The sequence below is a fragment of the Pelecanus crispus genome, chromosome 7, assembly GCF_030463565.1.
Source record: "Pelecanus crispus isolate bPelCri1 chromosome 7, bPelCri1.pri, whole genome shotgun sequence".
NCBI classification, from domain to species: Eukaryota; Metazoa; Chordata; class Aves; order Pelecaniformes; family Pelecanidae; genus Pelecanus; species Pelecanus crispus.
The window spans coordinates 21,361,118-21,385,541 of NC_134649.1; the positions used below are offsets into that span (position 1 = coordinate 21,361,118).

Genomic DNA, 24,424 nt, shown 5'->3' on the forward strand with positions numbered 1-24,424 from the left:
ACTGTGTTTCAAAGCAGTAGTGTTTGGCATTAAGGTTACCATCAGGTATAGCAGTTAATCTCTGCAGGCTTCTCTTCAACTTCCTCCAAGGGTATTTCAGAACATGTAAAGGAAGCTCCTGTGCTAAACTTCTTAGGTTAAGCTTGCTAGCCCCTTTCTCTTGATCACAGATTACTGGTTTGCAGTCTATTGATTCTCTAGAGTAGCAAATCTAACTATATTTAATACTGCTGTATAAGGAGTGGGCAGCTCAACTAGAAACTCCTAGGAAAAAAGGGTGAAGAACACTGTTGTAGACAAAGTCTACTGAGGCTAGCTTACACACACTAAAATTAACCTTTCTTCTTTTTAAATACCACTTCAGTTTATCAGCAGTTACAATGGCACTCAGGAGTATGTGGGTGTGTTAAAATTTGGTTTTTAAATTACTACAGTGCAGAGGATACTTAAATTTTCATATGCAAAGGTGAGTTTCCAACATTATGTACAGAAATTCAGTGGCTTAATTTGATGGAAATAAAGATGCAATGAGGAAACTAGTTTTTCACAGGATGTCTTTGAGAACCTAAGTCATTTTTAAATTGCCTGTATTTAGAGGTTGATATTCTGTGAAAAATGTAAGAAAATTCCTTCCTTCGGTAAGCAATACAGCAGATGAGGCAAGGATGTTGCACAGCTCTGCACAGAAGAAAGCCAAAATCTTGACACTTCTCCACGAAGTTTCTTTCCTCCAGACTCAACACATTCATGAGCCTCAACCTTAATGCTCACAGTAGAGGTCTGACTGCACAGCAATTTTAGAGAATGGTGGTTAACGTTGTGTTGTGTTAACTTGTGAAGTTTAATGCTTCCTTTTTCAGCTAATTTGCAAATAGGGGGTATAAATAGTAGTAATCTGCAAATAATGTATATAAACAACCATTTTTTTTTCCATAAAACTTCATTCACTTGCTGTTAAAGGAAGAGAAATCCCTTCTTTGTCTGATACTGCTCTATGGGCAGGTGCTTTAGTAAACTGAGAAATCACTTGTCTGGAGCCCTGTCTTTATGTAGCTTTTGTTTAGTCAGATGAAAGGAGTTGCCTTTTATTTGCATATTTAATTACGAAGTTCATTCCTCATACTGGTCCGTTAAGAAAAACTAGTGGAATTTTGGTAATCTGCATAATTAAATCCAGTGGAATATGAAAATGAATAGCCTAAAAGAATAGTCTACACATTATAGCATGAAGCTCAGCATATTATATGATGCTACTGAACAGAGAAGACAAAGGAGTATGTGGAGGCTTTAGCATCAAGTAACTATTGCTGATATTTAATCCTTTTTAAGAAATAATTTGATCCTACAGTTAAGATCTTGTAGAATACATAATATCAATGCTGACTTCAGGCTAACAGGGATGACATTTCAAGTATTAGACGATGGTCATAGCTGCTTCAGATTCCTCCAGAGATAATTCGCTGACACTTCTGTCGAAAAAGGATCTGTTTGTACATGTTCATAGTGTCTGAAAGGAAACTGAAGAAACAAATCTCTTCACATTTTTAGATGGAGCAGAAAAACAGACCCATAAACTAATCATTCAGTACTTCATGTAGGAGGCTGAACTTAACTTTATTCTAGGTGGGGGCTTTTTTTGTGTTTGGTGCTGGGTTTTGTTTTTTTTTTTCTGGGTTGTTTTTTTTTTTCTGAGTAATACAGAACTGAGCTCTCTGCCCTGGTTGCATAAACCACAAGAACTATGACAAATCACGACAAATTATTAGGTATTTTAAGGCTTGCTTACCTCAGTCTTCCTCTGTGTAGGTGTTCTGGTGTTCTATAGTGGATACTTCCCAACTCCTGTAGTTTTTTTCATAACCAAATAAAAATATACTTCTGAGAAAACAGCAGAACCTTATGTGTGGAAGCTTGTTCTTAGGATTATTCTTACTCTTCCTTCCAGTGCATAAAAGCAGAAGGTAAAAGGAAATATTTCCCTATTAGAAATGTAGTGTGGATCCATCCTGGAAATCAAAATGCCAAAGAGATTAAACTCCTTTACAGAAAAATGTCTGTTGTACCTTGATTAAAAGCTTGTATCACCTATACTAAGTAGTAGTATATGTTGGTATGCTGCTTTAGAGGGAGTGTCTCATTTCTTTTGAGTAGTCTTTGCTGACTAGAATGTGTAACTTTCTAAAAACCTAGTCCTAATACAGAAATTAATATGCTCTTAATACCTTCTAGTTAGTGTAACTTTGTAATGGAAATAAAGCTGTCTGATGTAAATATTACTTATCACTTATTTGGAGTCTTTTTTTGTTTGTTTCAGGGTGCAGTCTCTGGGTCAGTTCAGGCTTCAGATCGACTTATGAAAGAACTCAGGGATATATATAGATCACAGAGTTATAAAACAGGTAAAATGCTTCAGATTTCCCTTCTTAAAATACACTTTAAAAGAATTCTCTTGGCAAATACTTCCTGCTAATCCTTCTGTGTTTTCTTGTCATATGTATGTATATATGTGTGTATATGTGTGCACACATGTATGGAAATAAAAATACATAGATACACTATTTTATACAATGAGATTATATATAATGTATGTATTTGAGGAGGAAAAGGTAGTCAGCATACATAGCCTCTAAAATGTTCTTCCTTTTTGTTACGTAAAGCTTCATACAAGAGTTAACAGGATTGGTGTAACTATGAGAATGCTCTTGGGGTGGATGACTACAAAGAACAACTCAAGATTACTCCTGTGGGACTTCTTGAGTTTTCAGAACTACCTAAAATTCAGCTCTCCAGGTATATAGAGCAAAAGCTTTGACTACTACCAGTGGGTAGTACTGCTCACAAGAATATACTTGCCGTAGAGGGATTTGTGTTCAACAGCAGAAGGTTTTGTTATTATACAGGATTTAACCTTAATTACACTGCTGTTACTTTTATTATTTTGTGATGGTGTTAATCTGATCCTGAGCTCCACGTATTCCTTGGAATAAGGATACAAATGACAATAGAAAACAAGCTTGTCTTTTAAATTTGTTTGAATAATGAACACTGATTAGCTTTAGGTACGTAGGTGGTTGGCTGTTCTATTTGCTCCATATAAGGGCTGTATCTAAACTAGCTCAGCAAAGGAGTCAGTATATTGAATTGTCTGAGCATTACCATACAAGAAGTAGAAATTGCATAGATTTCAGCCAAGTTGTATTCCTGTAGGTCAGCCAAGTAGACAAACTCCATCACTGCAGCCAGGTATGAGAACCTGGTGCAGGCCAGGATGGGAACAGGAGGAATGCCCGATTAGAAAGTCAGTCTGAACTTTAATGCTCTGTCTTTTCTGAACTTCTCCCCTAGTTTTTCTAGTGGGCTTAAATCTCACTTGGTGGCTATGGCATTTTAATTTGTCTGTGAAAACACAGAGTTGAAGAGCCAGTAGGCTCCTGTTTTGATTTGCCATATTTACCCTTTAGGTAAATAGTTTTATCTGCTGAAGTACTGTGGGCAGTGGTAAAATGTCTGAAGTATAAGTTTGATTAGGTAACCTAGTCTTGATCTAATGTAGCCTACTCCTTTTAGGCTTTATTGCAGCTGAGTGCTTGCCAGTATGCCTTAATTGCTATCTATCCAGTAAAGAATGGATTAGTGGGTCTAAGGAAGAACCTAGAAATAGATCTGTATTAAGTCATGAGGGATGCTTTACTGACCATGTATGATCTTCAGGGTTTGTTTTTGTGGTTAGAACAAAGATTGGGTATAACAAATCTACTTGACTATAAAGACTGTGTGGTGCTTAATCGCATAGTGGTACTGCTGGAGGCACAACCAGGGGCCCCCATAATAGGTGTAGTTTGAGGTGAGGGTTTGGGTTGCTTAATAATGCCATTTCTTTGCTTTAGATTAGTAACAAGTCTTAACTAGTTGCAAAAAACTGAACTTCTGATGTAGGAAAGCATACTTTAAATGATGAGGAAAAGTAAATATTGCTGAACTGTAAAGAAAGTTGGGATACTGGAGGGAGTATAGTAACTTAGCATTTATTAGCTTATGACTCAGGAATGTGTAAAAAGACTGCAACTGGATGCCTTGTGTCAGTCTGTAAAACACGTTAATGAAGTGTCAAGTGGAGGTTGACACTATAAAACTGATGGCAATCCTGCTTTGAAACACTGTCCTACTGATCCATTTATTAAATTTTGCCAGTAAATTATGCTGTTTGTTTTAAAACTTCCTAGATTCATTTCTTATGGCTTCATTTAGTCTTAGAACTTGAGTGAATTTAGGTATTCTTTGCACAAAACTCCTGCTTTTATAGCCCACTTCTGTCTTTTGTTGTTAGATAATTGTCACCATGTGAGCAGGGGCATGGGAGATAATTGACTTTTTTTTATGTGATCTTTGTTCTGAGTACTTGCTTCCATGGTCCATTTTTCTCTTAATTGAATTTCTTACTATTAACACACAAAGGGAACCATTGTGAAACTTAAAGGTTCTAGTAACTGTTGCAAGGTAATTTAAAACTGCTTTAATTTTTTATCATGTAAGCCAGAAAATCTAACGCTGCTTTTTAGTTGCATCAGAATCACTTTATTTAGTGTACGTGAGGTTACATGTTTTCAGGATTGACAACAGGACAGCACTGGGACTTCTGAAGTGAATAATACTTGTAGTAACAGTCCTTTAATGTTTTTTCCTTTCTGTTAAACTGTTTTATAAAAAAAGTAGCATTAAAAACAGTCAGAACTTCAACTATGGGTGTATATTCAAGGTAGTATCCATTTGAGAACTGAAGTTCCTTTAGTGATTGAAATACTACTGTTGGAATTCAAGCAAAAGATGACTACAAGCTTGCTGTCAACAGGAAAGTTGCTTACCTACCTGGAAAATCTAGGTGAAGAACTACCCTTAAAAACAAACAGAAAACTGTTTTCTTATGAGCCAACAGAAGCAAAAAATATTCCAGCAAAGTAAGATATTGTACTATAAATTAGACAGAGTTTCATTAACGCGTTTTGGCAATAGGAGTCACAAGTCCTCCAAACAAAGGTGATCTCATTTCCAAATACAAGGTTGGGGATTTAGCTAGTTCGTATGGAAGAATCCACAAAGGTCTTAACATAATTTGGGGGGGGTAGAGAGGGAGGGGGAGGGAGGAACAAAGAATTTGGGGATATTAAATGAAATCTTTTCTGTTCGTATCTTTAGTGGCTGTGTTGTTCATGTATAGTGACTTCAACTCACTGATTTTATCGAAAGACTGTATGGGATTTACTTCTAGTTGTAGTAAAGTTGCTATAAGTAAGACATTGCCTCTATTTTAGAAGGGGTTGTTTTTCTTCCTACCTTTTCATCTCTTAATTTTTTGCTTGCTTTATGTTTCTGTGTACTTGCTTTTACTTCATCTTAGAGGAATAAAACAAAAAACTACCTGTGATGAAGTGAGGGCAGCCTACCTTGATTCCCTTCCCTACCTTAAGGACCTCTCAGAAACTGGTACTAATCAGACAAATGCTTCTTGACAGTAATTTTTTTCCTCTTGCTGCCTAAATTAAGAAAAAAGCGTATGAGCTGGTTCCAAATAACACCTCTTGAGTATTAAAAAAACCCAAACAAAACCCCTCTCAACTTTGGTTAGTGTTGTTAAGAAGCTTCTGTATCAAGAAAGTGAGCAACCCTGATGCTGCTGTTGTTCATGAGGACATACAGATACTATTCGGCTCAAAGTCTGGGTGCTTGAAAGGTTGATTAAGTAGCTTGCTGTTCTGTTAAGGCACATTCTTGTCAGTTCTGAACTGTGCGCATCTCTCTGAAGAACCCTTTTACAACTTTAGGTAAAAGCGTTTAGGTACAGTACAGCTTTTAAGACCAGGAAAAGTTATTCCTTCAGGGAAGCTAGCAAAACATGTGGACCTTGGTAACCTGTGGAGCTGAAGGGCTGGTACATGAATTCTGGGTAAAAGCAGGACTTTTAGGGTGGTGGAAGGAACACAGGAATAGGGCTAGAGGCGTAGTGAATAAACAAGCTGATGGAAGTTCTCTTGTGATCTTCCATTATTTAGGATATTGTCAGAATCCTTACTGTAACTTGTTCTGTTGTCTGCAACAAGTGTTTTACGCTCGTGCTAGGTGCCAAAGCCATAATACTGAGAGGCTGCTTCTTCCAGTCTTCACTCCCTTTTGCATGTAGGTAGAAGAAAATATTCTGGATACAACATTGGAATAGGTAAATCATTAATGGGAGCTGACAATGAGCAGAGTTCTGAATGTCAACTCTGTTGTTACACCGGAGCAGTACAAATTGAAATTCTTATGCTTCGTGACTTCCAGTTACACTAAGGGCAATTCAGAAAATAGTGTCCTTGGATCTGGGAAATTGAAAAAAGGCCTTAATAGCTCATTCTGTTCATCCTCAAATGGAAAAGTGTGGCGTCTCTGAACTAGCTGCGGATTAAAAGGGACATTGAGAGCACAGTAAGTCAGACCTGTTTTGTTGTCTTAGACTTAGGAAAAATTTGAAATCATGATCTTGGCTGCAGTACCCACTTGTTTGTGGCACTGCGGTAAGGAAAAACAAGCATGGTTTCTTTACCTTGTTTACTGAGTTTTGGAATGCTTGAGAAATAAAGGTGTCTGGACAGCTTGAAACGTGATCTGTACTCCAAAGTGCTAATGCTGAGGTGTTTTAACTGCAAGATAATGTATTCTAAAATAATAAAACTCAGAAATGAATACTGTAATTCCTTGGAGAGCATGTGGTGACTGCAGTCTGTTGGTTGTATAGCCTTCAGAAATCCTAGGCAGATTCCCGATTTGCATAGGTCTTCCAAATATTTACGTCAGCAACAGATAGGCTGTTAAATATTAGCCCAGGTAACAAGTTTAATCGTTGTTTAGTGTATATACTTGAATAGTCTGTGGCGGAAGAGATTAGATGAGTATCACTGATACCATTTTCTAAATCTTGTCTGATGGTTAAAGATTATTCCTTTTTCCTGGGTTGCTTGTGACCTTCTGCAGAGATGAAGCTTGAAAATACAAGAAAATGGCAGATAAGCTTTCATCCTTCCTGTTGAGTGAAATGCATAACTATTGTTTAATATGCTTAAAACAAATGGACCACTGAAAATCACCAGCTGGCTTCCAGAGGCAGCTATTTTTTGATGCATCTTTCTGACTTCTTTGGTCAGCTGTTGGGAATGTGCTTCATCCAATGCAGTGTCTTCTTTTTTTGGGTTTCTACTCCATAGACCGTCCAGTGTCCTGTTGTGGTTTGCCAGTACTGATGAGAACCTGTGAAATACAATGCTGCATACTCAGACTGTGTGTTAAGCGTTTTAAAAGTGTGTTGGTCACGTACTGGGTATAAAATATACCGAGTACTAAGCAAGCTGGAGTTGTAGTTGTGCGAGGTTTGAAGGGGAACTGGGAGGGGGGAAATGGTTAGATGTCAGAAAAACATTTTGATTTGTGTGGAATTTTTTTATAGAAGTGAAAGAACTTTTTTTCCTTATAGTTGCTCAGAAGTGCTTCTGCTATTGGAGGAAGGATGTGCCTCAGTATCAGTATCTCAGCACCTTATCTATTGCTTACATCTACTGACAGTATTTGTACTTAAAAGCAAAGAATGTTTTTGCTAAATTTTACCTTGTTAAACTTTTAGTGCTTAATTAATTCTGTCTAATTTCTACAGGGATATATTCAGTGGAACTGGTAAATGACAGCTTGTATGAATGGCATGTTAAGCTTCTAAAGTAAGTTATTAAAGTTTTTTTTCATGTTCTGAAGAATCCATTTTATTATTGTTGCAGAGATTCTTACTTTTGATAAATGAGGATCTCTAGCCAGACATACAAAATAGTGTGTGGTGGCTACAATTCTGGTATACAGAAATGTGTACAGAGATTGAACTGTAGTAATTGAACTGGCAAAAAACCCAAACCATCTTTGCACAACCATCACAGTGTGTATCACTGTAACTTTCATTACTGTTCAATTCTCTTTCCAAAACTACTCCAAAATATGAAACCTTAAATGATGAATTTTTTTGTCTAGCGTTTTTGTCTGGATGGTTTTAGTTTGGTTTTGTTTGTTCTTAATTTCAAGAAAATGTAACTTCTCATTTCATTCAAGACATAAGAAGGAACAGAACTGTGTTGGTGTCATTAGTTATTTCTACAGTTGAGCAGACACATAGGACTGAAACTTTTAGGTATAACACAAGTATGACTTACATAATTATATAACTTGTTGTCTTATGTACTGCTTTTCACTATGTGTACTAGCTGATAACTCATCTTGTTGTGTCCATAATCCAATAACTTGAATTCTAGAGGTATTATATTGAAATTATTCCTGGTAACGGGATCATCTGCCATCATCCTACAGGATAACCTGTAGGATAACCTACATGATAACCTGTAGGAAGGAAAAGCCTATCCAAACTAGGCTGGGTAGCTGCAAAAGATGGCAAGAGATTGAAGAACTTCCATCAGTTCAGATATGTCGTGGTGAATAAATATAAGGACGTAAACCGTTTCAGCACAGTATGTGCTGCCCGTAGGAATTGTTGCCTTGTCCTAGTGGTAAGACTTGTATGACTATGTCACCAGCTGCTGAAATACAGTTTTGTTTCCTTCTTAGTGTAATCATAGGCATGTGAACGTTTGGAAGCTGAAAATGGCAGGAATGACGTGTGTCAGAAAAATCTGTGCCATATTACAGGAGGCCTTGTCTATCGAGCGCTTCTGTAACAAAGTGCTCAATCCACTGTGCAGTGATTTGAAACCTCTTTGCAAGTGCTGTGAACAGGTCTGATTTTCTGCCTTCAAGAAAGAGAAAATGGAGTGCATGCAGCAAATGGCTTCCAGAATGCCTAAGAGAAGATAAGAAGTATTGTGTTTGTTTATCCCAGCAAAAAGTGTCTGAAAACAAATGAACTGTGTGCAGACTAGTTGAGGGGGTAAATGTCAGAGAGGAAAGAGCCCATTTGCCTAAGGAACAGTATTGTTACTAGAACAAATAACTCTGAACTGGCCTAGTACAAGCTAGGCTGGGAAAGATAGGTTTCTAAGCATTGGGAGATTTTCTTCTGAAACAGCTTCCTGTTGGTAGGATGGGGACAAGCTACCCAAGTAATTCTGAAATGAGATCTAATAAGTTTGTGGTTTCACCTGTAGCAGAGGATTGGATTTAATAGCCCATCATTTTGTTTAACACCTGCATTTGGCTTGCTGCAGGCATTTTTTGACTAGTCTTTTAAAAAAAGCTGCTGGGGTGTCAGAGCCTGGGTGGGATTAACCCAGTAGTGTCTGAATTAACATCTAGGCTGCTCACCACCGGCATTTTGCAACAAACAACGGTTGAAATTCTGCTGAGCAGAAGCTGCTGGCTTTAGTGCTTCTGCTGATGCAGATTACTTTTAACAGCTGATACAGAACTGTGACCACATACTCCATAAAGGATTCGCTAACTATGTACTGAAAACTAGATCACTACTGTCTTCCTGTTAAAATCCTGCCTGTCATTCCCGCCCCTGTCCCCCCGCCCCCACCTCGGGACATACATTTCCAGTGAACTGAAGAGAATTAAAATTGCTGTTTTCAAATAAACAGGTTATTTTGTGCTAACTATGTTCAAATAACACTTCGGAATAGCATTCGGAATGTAGTGCATTACAGTAAGCTTCCATGCTGATCTCATGGCAAAGTGTTTACTTTGTAGAGGGAGCAAGAGTTTTCTACAGTTCACTCCAAATTACAGTTTGTAAACTGCAAATACATAAAGGAGCTCTTTAAGAGTAATTACTATTTACAGGCAGTGAAAATAATAACTTCATCCAGGATCTCTCCCCTGCTTCTTTTATAGAGTTGATCCTGATAGCCCACTGCATAGTGATCTTCAGGTCTTAAAAGAAAAAGAAGGTGTAGAATACATTTTACTCAACTTCTCTTTTAAGGTATGTGTCTCTGGGAAGAAATGCTGGGGTTAAGTTTGCTGCTGGGGTTAAGTTTGCTGCTTACTGTAGAAAGTGACTGAAATGACCCTCAACTGTTACTTGGGTAAAGATGGAGGTGTAGCATAAAAGAAAAAACTTTAAGTGTGGCACTAAAGCTTCCCAAAGATTGCTTTTTAGCCAGTGCTGTGGAAGCGTAACTTTTACAGAACTGAAAAATGTTACTGCTTTAAATTGGATTTGCCAAATAAGGCTATTGAAATACTTCCTGGTTAGGAAAGCACTGTCACGGTATAGTTCTTAACCTGTTTTTTGTTATGCTTTTCAGGATAACTTCCCTTTTGATCCTCCCTTTGTGCGAGTGGTATCTCCTGTGCTCACAGGAGGGTAGGTTTGAGTTGCTTTGCAGAAATTTTACTTTGTGGTGAAAATGTTACAACTTGAGATTGGTTGACTGCGTTTGCAGGGAACATTTTGAGACTACCATGTATGTAGACTTCAAGAAATTTCCCCTAAATGTATATTTATGAGCTGCTGTAGACCTTGAGTTTGGTGAATAGCTCAAAGTGTGATATGGAGACTTGCTTCTTAAGCTTCATGAACTAATAGGAGCCAAACAGCTGGGTGTATATTCCAGCCAGGTGCAATTCCTCTTCAAATTGCTTAGTTTGTGTCTAGCTTTGAAAGACTCCGTGCCTGCCATAATGTTTAAGAATTGGCCTCTTTGTGCATGGTTAACATTGCTGTTACTTCTCTTGTTGTTCAGAATAGTAGGGTGTTTTGAGTTAGTGCTTTGACAGGGTCTTGATCCCTGTGATGCCTTAAACTTGCAGTGTGGTCTTAGCTGACCCTCTTTTGCTAGTAACACTGGCATAAAGTTTTTGTCTAAAATCTGATCAAATGATAATCCAAAGGTACTAAATTTAACTGACACCATGCTCCAAAAGTTATCTAAAACATGTTTGAAGTGCTATCTGTGGAGTGGAAACTTGTGTATATCCATGGAGAGAAGATTAAATTCACCTCCCAAGGCTTTTATGCATCTCCTGCTGACGGAAAATTATACCTGTACATTTGAAAATGCAGTCTGTGATAGCTGGTGCTGATTCTGATTTGGTTTTAATTGCTATGTGTCTTTTTTGCATTCAAGAAATGGTTAGTGCAGTTAAATAGTGTTCAGGAGGGTTGCTGGTACCAAAAAAGTAAACAAGCAGTGCCAGACACCAGAAAACTCATTTGGATTCTGGTTTTATTGTACTTGGACTTCTTTGTAGAATGAAAGAAAGAATGGCCCAGGAGGTTTGGATTTCAGTGATTGTTTCCCTATGAATGTCATACAGATCTAAGTTGTTTGAACATGCTGATCATAGGGGAGACTACGTTTTTGGAGTGGTAAATTCTACTCCCTCAGTCCAGGTTTTGTGATGACCAGGCGTGCTGACTGCTGAGTCTCAGTCAGCACAATGCATGATGAAGTGTTATTGAAATTAGAAAGTGGTTTATAGGAAAAGAACAAGTGAAGATCTGCTTTATGTTATTTGTCTTCAACTTCGATTTATAGGTGCACCTGCATTATTTGGAATTGTGTTAAATTTCTTTACAGAAGTGAATTTTTCTTTTTATAACTGTACATCAGTACCACATATACACAGTGTAGCCATAAAAAGCAGCCTTCCTTTTTTCATGGTCTGTGTACATTTCTGTAAGCAGTTTTGCAGACTAGGTCAGTCACTGATTTTAAGTTAGTGTAGTTAGCAAAGGAAATTTGGGCAGGTGGGTGTCTAACAGTGCTAATGTTCTTTGCATAAGTATAATATGGCTAACTAGTTACAATATTTTATTGGTTAAAGGGCATTTCAGCTTTATGTGAATAAAAAATTTAAGAAACTAACCTGCAAGAGCTTTAAAGTGCTGTGAACAGTTTCATCTTTTTACTAACTGCTGATGTCAAATAATATTTTCTTTCACCTTTGTTTCTAGGTATGTCCTAGGTGGAGGTGCATTATGCATGGAACTTCTTACGAAACAGGTGAACACAGACTCTGTTATCTGTTATGCTAATAACAAAGCATGCTTTAAAGTAATGAAAATAGGTGTTTCCCCTGGGTTGAAGAATCCCTGTGTGGAATAAATTACATGCTCCGAAGGGAACGTGGTGGAATAAACCTCAATTTTGCAAGATTTGCCTTGCTGATCTTGGGTAAGATCATCTTTTCTGCCTTGGATGGCTTACAAGAGGTCTGAGGAAGAGGCAAGAAGTGAGAGCGTGTCAACTTTGAATTCTCAGAATTTCTGGGAGGAAGCCAGCGTAAAGAGTGAATTCTGAGGAGCAAGGCACATTGTTTTCTTTTCCAGAAGCCTCTGCTACTGCACCAAGTCAGCTCTGGAGAAGTGAAGAATGCAGAAGATTCTAGGCATAGATGACTATTGTGTAGACAGTGTGATCAGTTTTCTCTTTAACATAAGTAAATGAATGAAGTAACTTATTTGCAGGCTCTTGCAGAAACTTTTGTGAACCCTGGAAGGTAAAGCAATGTCAGAGAGAAGCAGTAATTTTCATGGGAGCAAAATTGTCATAGCTCACTCAATGGCTTCATTAGATAGCAGTCTTTTCTGCTTCTTACAACAAGAAGTTGTAATTTCTGTTGTGACGTTGCTGAAAATGTGTAAATGGTGTAATAATGGAGCTGCTCTTGTTTCTGCCTTGCTGTATTTTGCAAATGTGAGATTCAGCCTTTTCATTTTTCCTACAGGTTCTTAGTACTAATACTGTATATCACTTTCCAGATTTTCTCTGGAAAATAAAAGTTGTTAACAGAAAACAAGTAGTTAAAACTAAAACTGGAATGCAGGGGAAACACAAAAACAAATCCCAAAGCACACATCTCAAAACAGATTTGCAAGGTGAGCCCAAGAAGCAAGTACATGTTACGTAGTAGTATTTCCTTCCTCCTCCAGGGCTGGAGCAGTGCCTATTCAATAGAATCGGTCATCATGCAGATCAATGCCACTTTAGTCAAAGGAAAAGCCAGAGTACAGTTTGGAGCCAATAAGGTAAATGTGCTGGGTATATCAATTACACAAATTACTGTTAGGCTTTCATTTCTTTGCTGACCTGCATAGGGGATGGTTAGTGACAGAACTGTCATTGCAAATACATTTGCATTTTGATTTATCTTGATGTCTTGTGCATGTATGAGCATTTTATTGGCAGTTAACTATGAGTTTATTAAGAAATGATGAATGTATGAGGAGGATAAAATCTTGGGATGGGCAGGGTGTGTAAGTAGTTGGACTCGTACTATCCCCATATTGGCAAGGGGTGGGGGGAGGGAGGAAAGAGGATTCAGAATAGGGAGGATTTGGAAATTGCAGCTCTGAGAAGGGCTGTAGATGGCAGCCTGCCTGCCAGGATCACATACACTGATGTTAAGAAGTTCTCCTTTTGCCGGACTAGACACCTGCAAAGTTTCGTGAGAAGGTGAAAAATAATACCATGCAAATACTTCTGATATGGCTAATGGCTAATAGCCATTCAGCATTAATCGAAATCATAATTCAGTTCAAGTGTGCGTGCTGGGAATGGACCATAACTTAAAAGACTTTGAAGTACTAAATGCTGTTTTCAAAGGTTGTTTAAATATTTAAGTCAATGAAATTGTCACTTGGATGCCAGTTTTTAAGTACTAATTCAAGGATAATGAACTAGGTAAGATGTGAAAGTTTATGATGACAATTCTGTCTAACCTGGTAACTGGTCTGCTGAGCAAGACAGAGTTATGGTGGGGATTGCCTGAAGCCTGCCCTTCTGTTTACACGCACTTCTGACTTACCTCAGGTTCTGAACCCTCGAAGAGAGGGGCCTATCCAGCAGCAGGGCCATGCAAATTATTGTCATTATGATGGAGGAGAAATGAGAAAATAAGGGCGTTTGTCTTGAAAATCTTGTACTTCAAAGCCAGGAATACTGTAACATTGTGCATGGTTTTTATTTGTAAGCCCACTGTAGAGTTTCTTTGTAAAACAGTTTTAAAGTTCCACGCGTCTAGATGCAGGTTTTTTATGTAAGTTTTTTTCTCCTTTCAGAATCAATATAATCTAGCAAGAGCACAGCAGTCCTATAAGTCACTAGTACAAATACATGAGAAAAATGGTATGTATATTCTTGCGACTTTGTTCTTGTCTGCACAGCAACCTGGGAATTGGTATTTGGCCGCAGTAAAACTTGAAGTGCCAGAGTGTCTTATGTTGGCTTGGGAAGACCATGAATGGCATTTTCCTTTTTCCTTTTTCTCATCTTGCACTAGGAAGACAATAGTGCTTAAAGTAACTTGACTAACAATCATTGCAACTTTTCCAGCTTACATGAACATTGGGATGTTCTGTGTGTTGAAAGGTAGTTAAAGTTCATTTTCAGCCAGTTTATCTAGTAACTTTATTGTTACTGTAACTTTTAAAGTGTGGTATTTGTTAGGGAAGTACCTGCTGGAAGTTTGCCCACCCCCTCACCCCCACAAGGGTTTGTTTCAATGTGGCAAGACCTTAGTAGTAGCAATCATTAAGGAAGAGATAAAGTGGAAAGAAAGACCAGAGACTTAAAAAAAAACCCAAACAAACAAAACACCAAGAAAAAAAAAAAAAACAAACCCCAAAAGTCCAAGTGAAGTACGCTGACTGGAAGACTGTGCAATAGAAATGGGAGATGTGTTTGGGTGTGTTTGGTTTTTTTTCTTTTTACCCTATTTAAAGCCAGTTAATTGTATCTCAGCTGCATAAAACAAGTATTCAAGTGCTTCAGGTATAACTGCATTCATTGAGCCAGGATGAGAACACAACAAATGACCTGAGGCTTTAAAAGGTTTAAGTGGCTTACATGTTATGTAAAAGTAGTCAGCAGAATTGGTACCCTGGTCTCGTGATGAGGCAGTTAGTCCCAGGTACCACTTCCGTGATGTTCTTTGGTCCAGGTTGGACACAGACTTCTCTGGGAATTCATGTTACTGTGAACATGACAGCATGTTTCAGTGCGACTGTAGTGAGCACCTCAGTTTCCCTGCCTCTAAAATTGAACATAATGCCTTCTCTACTATCGGGAGGAAGGTCAAAGAGAATGACTTCAAAATGCTTTCCAATTTTATGATATTTTGATCTTGCTGTCAACTGAGTCTTTTGCTTTTTTTAGTTTGCTACAAAAGTCAGCATGGCTGTCTGTTTTCTTCTAGCTATATGCTAGCCTTGACTACAGTGATTACTGCTGCGTCAGTACACAAAGCATTCACAGCGTTTATTGCTGCTGCGAAAGGTGTCTTTAACTTTTAGCTGTTACTTGTTCTCTGGGATAACATACTCGCTGTACAAAAAATTTAGAGGTTTTTTTTACAATAGTGGCTGGGAGAATTCAGATTGGAGATCTGGAGGTGGCTAGAAAAAACTATGCACACTTGATCAGGTATGATTCAACTGCTAAACATGCCAAGTCCTATCAGGAGGCACGTTATTCAACTGACATTTCAGAGCCCATTCCTACAGCAAGGTTTGCAGAAGTAGGATAAACCATTCGAATGCTTGTGCATGCCTAACTCTTCAGTATGCAAGATGGGATTTATATATAAGTATTCCATGTTTGTATGTCTGTGCATTAAGTGGCTTGAGGACTTGGGGGTTTTACCTATATTCCATTTGGTTTTGTTATAACAATGTTCCTCCTTCAACAGCGTCCTCTGTTGATGTCCAGCCTTGTCAGCATAGCTGCTGTGACAAAAAACCCTCAAACTTGGAAGTATTTAATTTTCATGCCCAAATACTGTGTTGAATCCTGGAATATGCCATGTGCTTTATCTCCCACTGCAGACCACTTGCATTTAGGGCGCTGGGCCTCACTGAGCTGGCCTACTTTAGGAGGGAAGGAAGGAGCCCGGCTTAGGCTTTTGTCTCCCACAAATTCAGAGTAAGATGGTAAGACCGTCTTGATGTAGCAGTGTCGGTACCTAACGCATTTCTCTGTTCTCCGTAGGCTGGTACACTCCTCCGAAAGAAGATGGCTAATAGTGAGGACCGTCGTATACCTGGACCAATGTCAAGAAAACGAGCTCTTTTTTATGTTTTCCAACACACAGACTCAAGCTATGAGAGCCCCTATAACAGCCGTACTGAAGACTTTAGCTATTAGATAAGTTAGTGGATAATCTGTCAACTGACACGTAAAGTATAAGTTACAGCCTTACCATTCCGCTCTTCTTAGGTATCTGGACTGAGCAGTTTGGGCCTTTGCCATATCTGTTCTTATGGATTAAGCATATTTGGGCCACGCCCACCCTTCTCCCTTTTTTTTTATTTGAAAGCGTAAGCTCCCTACAGCAGGCTATTGAGTTACTAAAGATCATTCAATAGGAGTGAGTTGTTCACACACTTTTGTGTATTTCTTACCTTTTGCAAAATGCAGGCTGCAGAGACTTGCGTTGTATCGTTTCATTTAAAGCCAAGAAGTTTAATACATTGTTTAATACTGTTTTAGGAAATGTCAGGTCTTGCAAATCACAGTAGTTTTTCTGGTCTAAAATGACAGCATTTGTAGTATTTCCAAATTAATGATATAGGAAGAACACATGTATGTTAAGTCATTAAACATTTTTCATGGCTGTATGAGAATATGAACTGTTTCTTGGAAAAGATGCTCTTTGTTTAGATGATGTTAATTTTTTGTTTTGTTTTGGTTTTTTGTTTTTGTTTTCTTTTTTCCTTTTTTTTTTTTTTTTTTTTTTTTTAAGCAGAGCAAGGCTGTGCCAATAAAACCTTGTAACCTAGTCACTTCCACTGGGGCATCAGAACTTGCTGGGCTGTTCATGCTACTTGTTGGCTCAACCTCCTTAACATGAAGAGCCACAGTATGAAGCTTGAAGTTATTTAAAGTACTAAAAGCCTTTTTAGGCGTTCCATTTTATTAACGGGTTGTTGCAATCATTTGTAAACTAATGAACTTATAAAGTGATTGGCACAAATCGAGATGAAAGTCCTTGATGAAAAATTTTTATATAAAAGCTACAATAAAGTACAAAAACTTGTCATCTGATTCAGAGGTTAAAGAAATGTTGCCATAGTCACGATGGTGGTTTTGTTATTGAGAGACTAATGGGAACTGTTCTTTCTTTATTAGGAAATGAATCTGGGTCTGTGTAATTACACCATATTTCATTGCCTTACCTAAATCGATTCTATTTTGGTTGTAGTACTCATCGTTAGGCCTTTGCACCCCTCTGGGGCTGAGCTAAGGGTGTGTACCATGGATTAAGCACTTTTTAGAAGCGCAGAAGCATGTTTTTGTTACGGTTTTTTAGTTGACTATCAACTCTGTGCTCTTTTCTCTATCAGGCACTCATGGGTCCTTGCGCGTTTGCTTCTAGATCCAGTTTTTAGCTCGAAAGAAACGAGGGGGAGAGGTTTGGCACTACTTCCAATATAACGTATTGTTTCAAATGTACGGTGGGTGACTTCCCAGCCTTTCTGCTTGCGTGGTTGTACCGGTGTTTGTATAAACCCTGGCAGCCGAGCGCTGCGGGGAGCGGGGGCCGGGGCAGGCGGCTCCCGGCGGCCGCGGCGCAGGCGGGCCCCGCACCTCCGGCGCATGCTTTGGTTTGGGTTCCATTTCTCATTGCAGAGTTACTTGGCAATGTACAGCAATTTGTAAACTTGCATCAAGTTTATGAATAAAAAACCATTTTAAGAAGCGCGCTGTGTCCCTGCTGCTCCGAGGGCGCGGGGGGGGGGGGGGGGGGCGGGGGCGGGGGTAGAGGCGGGACCCGGGAGCGGGGAGGGTCCCCGCCGCCAGGCGGCAGTGTGGCTGCCCTTGCTGGCGCCCGCCGCCGCGTGACCGGAACTCCGCCAGGGAGCGTCGGCGCGGGCGGCGGCGGCTCGGCGGCGGCGGCGCCGGTGCCATGGAGGCCACCGCCAAGGGCGCCTTCGTCCTCGGCAACCTGGCCGAGGTGGTGGAGCGCGTCCTCGGCTTCCTGCCCACCAAGGCGCTGCTGCGCGCCGCCTGGTAAGGGGCGGGGCCGCGGGGGTGGGCCCCGCCGTGGCGGTTGGTTGGCCCCGGTTCGGCCGTAGCGGCGGGGCCGGGGGCGCTCGGGGGGGAGGGCCCCGCCGACGCGGCGTGCCGTGGTGTGTTGCAGCGTGTGCCGGCTGTGGAGGGAGTGCGCCCGGCGGATCCTGCGGGCGCGGCAGCGGGTCGCCTGGGTGTCGGCGCTGGAGCCGGGCCCCGCCGAGAGCCACGCGCTGGTGCGCGCGCTGGCCCGCGAGCTGGAGGTGGGTGCGCGGGGCGGGGAGGCGGGACCGGTGCGGGGCAGCGCCGGGCCGGGGGCGGGGCCGGGGGCGAGGGTGGGCCACGGCCTTCCCCGGTCTCCCTCCCTGCCCCCTGCGGAGCGGGGCCTGGCGGAGGCCGTTCGGCGGCGCAGCCCGGCGGCGCCTCCCCTCTTCTTGCAGAAGGTGCACGTGCTGCCGCAGACCGTGCTCTACATAGCCGACGCCGAGACGTTCAGCGGGCACGAGGAGTGTCACGAGCAGAAGAAAGGTAAAAGCCCCAGCTGCTGCCTCCCTCGCGCCCCCTTCGACAAGCGCGTGGCGTGCACGTGCGGCGCGCGGAGGAAAGGCAGCGGGCCGGGCGCTCTCCGCATTGGAACGTCAAGGGAAAGTAAATCTTCTGCAAAAAAAAAAAAAAACAAACCGCCGCCGCGCGGTTTGACGTTGGTGGTGTGACACACGGCTTGTAGAATCATAGAACGCTTTGGGTTGGAAGGGACCTTGAGAGATCATCGAGCCCAACCCCCCCTGCAGTGAGCAGGGATTGAACCTGTGAACTTGGCGTTATTAGCACCACGCTCTGACCAACTGAGCTAACCTGGCTGGTAGAGGCGCGGTATTTTACGTAGGCGAGTTCCTTTCCCGTTCTCTGGGGGATAGCGATTCTGTTTGCGTGCCAATAGCCCTGCACTCTTACCGATTAGCACAGATTTGCCACGTTGTTAACAGGGCAGCCCGCTGACGGGCAGTATTGGCCTAAATAGGGTGGGATTGGCTGCAGGGTTTGCTCCGGTACCGTTCGGAACAACTAATTTTTACTTCTCTCTGCTTTTTCTTCTTCTTTTTTTTTTTTTTTAACAGCCAGGAAAAGAAACAGTAAAGAAACAGCAATTGCGCTCGAAAAATTGTTGCCAAAGCGATGTCAGGTTCTTGGACTGGTCACTCCAGGGATTGTAGGTGGGAGCAAAACCCATGATTTTGTGAGAGATCAGCTTGAAGGCGTATGGTGTATCGCACGTTTTTTCTGGTTCCTGTTTATCACGGTTTTGTACGTTTTTGAAAGCGTAGTCCTGCAGACTGATGGGAGAGTTTTCACAGTGATTACCATGTTCTCCCACCTTGTTCAGCACTAACTTAAATTTTAGGGAGTTCACAATGTCACTGCTAAGTCACATGGAGTTTAAATTCTTACTTTGTGTGATGCAATTATAATTAAAAGGGTTTGTTTTAATTGAGCAGGCAACTTACTGCGATTTTTCCTGGCACCTAAACGTAATTATTGAATGTTTCTTGGATTTGTCTATATTTCCCAGAGTCGCATTCTGACTAATTGTATGGGACATCCTCAGTATGTACCTGTTTGCTATGGGCTAGCAGGAGGCCTATGCAATAACTATGGAGAACTCGTGGCCTCCCTTGGCCGTCTTTCTATAGTGCTTCACGTTTTTTATCATTAGGAAGCTTTTTCCTACTTTCTCGCCTTAAATTCTCTTCCCACAGCATAAGTAGGGTATTTGATTGTTGTCACTAGCATAATTCAGTAATACGCTGCCAATGTTTGTGTCAGTTTGCTTTATACTGTCATCACATGATTGTATAACACCTTTCCCCATTTCACTTGTGGTCCTTAAAAATCTGAGTGTGTTTGCGTACCTGCCAAAACTGGCAGGAAGGCTTGAGACAGCTCTATTGCAGCACAGTGCTTGTTTTCCAGCCGATTTGTATTTGGTGTGGCTGGGGGGAGGTGTCCAAATATATCAGTTTCTCCTTGTCCAAAGTGACTTCAGCATGATCTATAGCCAGCAGCACTCCTGCATGCTTCGTCTTACCAAAACATCAACAAAAAAATCACAGCAGTTGTCAATTAGCTATGTTGTTATGGAAATGAACTGTCACGTTTCACATCATCTAAGCTGTTCTGCCTCTTTTAATCTGTGTTACAGTGTAGATGAAAGTATTACAATCACTGAACACAAGATGTCTGGTTTGGTATCATTGTAGTTACCCCTATGGGTTCAAGCAGCAATCAACCTCAAGAAATTGAAGAGGGCGAAGCTGGGTTTGCTCTGTTGTTTCCCAAAATCGATGGGGTGAAAATTCATACCTTCCATTTTTCAAAAGACTTGAAGAACAGGGTCTTTGATGAAAGTAAATTTGCTGAAGCAGGTACGTCCTTGTTCTCCCCTTTATTTGAGCTTTTGTGAAGTGTCGTGTTGCTCTTAGAGGCGCCAGTGTGGAAGCAACAGCTTCTGTGCTGGCTCCATTCACAGAGCGCACTGTGGCTCTCTAGGGCTGCAGCTGGTAATTACGCATCTCTGTTCTTCCCATTCTCTGGAGTATTAAGTTATCCTGATATTGATCTCAGATTACTTCAGTTAGGTTCCGAGTGGAGCTGTTCAGAGGGAGCTGTTAGGTTTCCAGCAACCTCTAATTGGTTAAAAATAACAATAAATGAGTTTGTGCCATTGGGAATGATTCCCATCACTACAGTTTAGAAACAAGTGGGGAGGAGCTGCTTCTCTTTTTCTCCAAAATAACTTTGTATTTCGATCCTAAGTGAGGTGTTGTAGCAAGGGAAGGTAGAACAGCAGGCAGCATATGTCAGTAAATACAATTTACATTCCTCATGTTGTGTCCTCAGCAGGTTAGATTGTTTATGAAGAGTAATATAATGAGGGTTTCTTGAGTCTTCTAGGAACCTGGGAGTTTCTGCCTTGGGATAAGCAACTGGCTGATAAATGTAATGTATTTAATTTTCAGGTAAAGCTATCTACTGTGTTGTGGTTCTTGTTGAATAAACTGTACGCTCAGTTCTTGTCTCTAAAAGGATGATTAAGGCTGCCAAGTAAAACTGAAGAGCTGTGCCTTCAGAGGCTGTGGTAAAACTCAAATGCTCTGCTAAAGAAGTTGAAAGCTGGAGGAAGCAGATGCAGTCGTCTTTTCCTTGCTAGGTTCTTTTCAGAAATTCTGACTTACGTGGGGAATGCAGCCCAGCTCCTGAATGCCTGGGCAACTGGTGTCTTGTTTTCTCAGTTGCAGCAGTGGAAAGCCATTACTAAAGGTGTGATGTATTATTTGAGGGGAGACTAGGGTGGTTGGACCTCAGGGGTCAGGATTTAAAAAGAAGAGGATTGGTGTTTGTGTTTTTCTTTGTAGGTCTGAAGAATAACCCAGATCTCCGTGTGGTTCTTCTGTTTGGCTACAACTCCTGGAAGTCTGGAGCGACTCGATTTCTTCATCAAATAGTCAATCCTTTGAATGAGAAAAGTATCATCTTGGCTGGGGGACAAGTGGAGAGCTTTACATCACTAACATCTGAGAAGTAGGTATCTTTTGCAAGGTAAATTGTAAAGAAGATTTTAAATGGGAGAAATGCTGCAGAAGCCATAGCCTTTTAGTTATGTCATATTAGAAATTCCCATTAACGGTAGTAAAATGATTTTTTTTTTTTTTTTTTTAAAAGAATAAAGTCCAGCTGCTACACTGTTACCTAGCCAGGAAAGCTGGAAGCTTTGTAAGACCGTGTTATAAATTGGATTTTGGAAACCCACTGCAAAGGTTGCAGTCTGTGTTTACTCTCTGGCTTGCAGATAAATTATCACTCGTCGCAATAGAGACCAGTTATGTGAATGTCTTGTTTCTGTATCAACCTCGTTTTGGTTCCCGTTAGAGCAGTAGCTGAATACGCAAACAGGACTGTGCCCCAGGAGCACACCTGATATGCTGCCGCTGCTGAAGGACATGGCACTCACAGGACTGGGCTAGATCTCATCTTGTGTAAATCCCTTCCCTCCACCAGGATCCCTGCAGGGCAGATTTGGGCTCCAGCAGCTCCAGCTGCTCTGCTGCACAGGGAGAGCGAGCCCTTTGTGCTGTCTGACTCGCGGGCCGGGGTGCGTGGTGTAGACATTGCCACGGGATCCTCTCCTGCCAGCATAGGTCCAGACTCCATAGTAATACCAACATTAGTTTTGTGTCTGATGTATGCCAGTTGCACCATTACTCCAAATAAGAGACCTGACTGTATATTAAATTATTGCTAATAAAGCCTAAGTAGGTAAGTACCAAAACCAACATGTCCTGGCCAACCAAGGAGACTTAAAGCAACGTGAATCTGAAGCCGTTACTGACTGCTGCCCTGGTTTGATGTGTAAATGCTGAGTATCTTTGCTTGTCTTAAGATTAACTAAAAGTTTAGTTGGAATTACAGAGCCGTGACATACACAAACTGCTGAATTTGGCATGTATTTGAAAGATAGGCTTATGCTTAATCCCTGGTAATGGATGTGAAAGTTCTCCCTTGTGAAAGGTTGCTAAAAAAAAAAAAGGTTGCTAAAATTTGAAGGATTTGGTTTGGTTTTTAATGACAGGTGGCTTTCAGAATCACTAGGATGTTGGTCTGCTTTGAAATCTACTTCTGCCACAGCAGAAGTTTATTCAGGTTGGAAGTGGTCTCTCTGGAACGTTCTCTAACTCAGTGCCCATTGCCTTTCAGTAACAACGCCCAGCCCGGCGACGCCTGCGGTGTGGTTGGGCTGGCTTTCAGCGGTCCCCAGATCCAGAGCGCCACGGTTTTGTTAGACCAGGATGTAGCTGATGAGAGGACGGCAGAAGCCGCCATGCAGCGTCTCAAAGCAGCAAACATCCCCGAGCGCAACACCATTGGCTTCATGTTTGCGTGTGTTGGCAGAGGATATCGGCATTATAAAACCAAAAGGAATATGGAAGCAGATGCATTTAGGAAGTTTTTTCCAAACGTTCCCCTCTTTGGCTTTTTTGGACATGGGGAAATAGGGTGTGATCGAATAGTTACTGGGAATTTCGTATTAAGAGAATGTAATGACATAAAGGATGACCTGCTTCACGGTTATACTACCGTTATGACTCTTATTCATCTTGGTTCAACTAAAGCAAACCAAGTGTAAATATGTTTTTAGTGCTTCAGTGAGCTGTTTGTTTCATGCCAGAAAGCTGCAAAGTCTGGAAGAGTGGACATCTTGCAATCGAAGCCCCTTCCAAAACGTAAACTTAATTTTGGTAATAGTATTGAATCTTGTAGTTGGAATAGAGTTTAATATAGCTGCAAGAAAGCTTTGCATTTTGTGTAATCCCCTGTACACATCAGAATTGCAGGTAAATGGTATTTGATGGAATTCTGCAATTGAAGAAGGCTTCTTTCTTCCAAAACGAGAATGATTTGCACAAATGGCAGTTGGAGCCCAAATACAAACGTGTAGAAAGAAATGGTACTTTGATGTGCTCTATTTATGTATGTAAAACAGTCTAGAAAAAACTACTGATGCATACTGAAATACTGATGCATAAGATCCACCGTTTCCTAGGTTTTACTTTGAGAGATGCACAACCTGCCCAGACATGAGTCTTATTTACAGAACTGAATGGTTTTACTAGATAAAACGAATGAAAATCTTTAGGGAAAAATAGCCAAGTGCTCATTAAATAAAGATGAAAATACATAAAAGTACCTCGCCTTCTATTCTTGGAGAAAAATTTGATTCAGAGAGGTGTTGTCCAGTTACAGCTCAACTTGTCTCGCTGTCTTGAACTGCATTTCAGTTATCTGAAATACCTGGTTTAGAACAATACCTGCTACTTCGTGCATACCAGCAATTTCAGTCTCTGTGTATTTAAGTTCACACAATCAAAATGCACTCATTGCCTTTTCTTTTAGTATCTCTTGTAGCATGATGCTCTCTATTACAAACCTTTAAATCCGGAGTGCTAAAAATTAAGACTGCCTGGTACCTTTAAGTTCCTTTAAAAAGTTTTTTGCTTTTTAATTTGAAATTGTGGGGCACGCAAGACCTGGCTGTGTTCAATTTATATAGAGCCTTTAAACAAGATTTGGGCTTTTGCATGTTTTTCCCCTGCTTTTACATCAGTCACCTGTTTTGATTGCTGCAGCTGGAATGCAGTACTGCAAAGTTCAAGTAAGTAAATTCAGCATAGTCTCAGTATAGCTATTAATATATTGGCTCCCTTTTAAATTCTTTCCTCCCTTTTATTTTCACTTAGTAACAGAGTGACAAGAAAATAAGATTAATTTTGCACCCTTTCACCACACTTCTAAATGCCAAATTAGGCAGCTGGCCCGTTTTCAGCGTAGTAAAAAGAAAATACTTAGCTGTATGTTGTACAACAAAATAACAGTATTTTGCTTTAAATGTACCC

General features: G+C 40.8%; 2 protein-coding genes across 3 annotated transcripts in view; both read left to right on the top strand.

Annotated features, from left to right (window-relative positions):
- Positions 1-17,486, top strand: part of UBE2Q2 (ubiquitin conjugating enzyme E2 Q2) — a 52,206-nt gene extending 34,720 nt beyond the window's left edge. For both annotated transcript variants that reach the window (XM_075713623.1, XM_075713624.1), the window contains 8 exons: positions 2,315-2,399; positions 7,679-7,739; positions 9,853-9,943; positions 10,269-10,327; positions 11,921-11,969; positions 12,899-12,994; positions 14,027-14,093; positions 15,954-17,486. In XM_075713623.1, the coding sequence (XP_075569738.1) occupies positions 2,315-2,399; positions 7,679-7,739; positions 9,853-9,943; positions 10,269-10,327; positions 11,921-11,969; positions 12,899-12,994; positions 14,027-14,093; positions 15,954-15,985 (540 nt within the window). In that variant the 3' untranslated portion in view covers positions 15,986-17,486. The remainder of the gene's footprint in view (positions 1-2,314; positions 2,400-7,678; positions 7,740-9,852; positions 9,944-10,268; positions 10,328-11,920; positions 11,970-12,898; positions 12,995-14,026; positions 14,094-15,953) is intronic.
- Positions 17,487-17,871: 385 nt separating this feature from the next.
- Positions 17,872-24,111, top strand: FBXO22 (F-box protein 22). The gene is made up of 7 exons (XM_075713755.1): positions 17,872-17,975; positions 18,106-18,238; positions 18,416-18,503; positions 19,094-19,189; positions 20,234-20,398; positions 21,389-21,554; positions 22,728-24,111. The coding sequence occupies exons 1-7, from the start codon at positions 17,872-17,874 to the stop codon at positions 23,155-23,157; spliced, it is 1,182 nt and encodes a 393-aa protein (XP_075569870.1). The 3' UTR covers positions 23,158-24,111.
- The last annotated feature ends 313 nt before the right edge of the window (positions 24,112-24,424 follow it).

What these genes read in the sequence shown, in the direction of transcription:
- FBXO22 (XM_075713755.1), top strand. Translation starts at nt 17,872, where the DNA reads ATGGAGGCCACCGCCAAGGGCGCCTTCGTCCTCGGCAACCTGGCCGAG. An exon ending in CGCTGGCCCGCGAGCTGGAG is followed by an intron (nt 18,239 to 18,415) that starts GTGGGTGCGCGG and finishes CTCTTCTTGCAG; the next exon opens with AAGGTGCACGTGCTGCCGCA. An exon ending in GTGTCACGAGCAGAAGAAAG is followed by an intron (nt 18,504 to 19,093) that starts GTAAAAGCCCCA and finishes TTTTTTTAACAG; the next exon opens with CCAGGAAAAGAAACAGTAAA.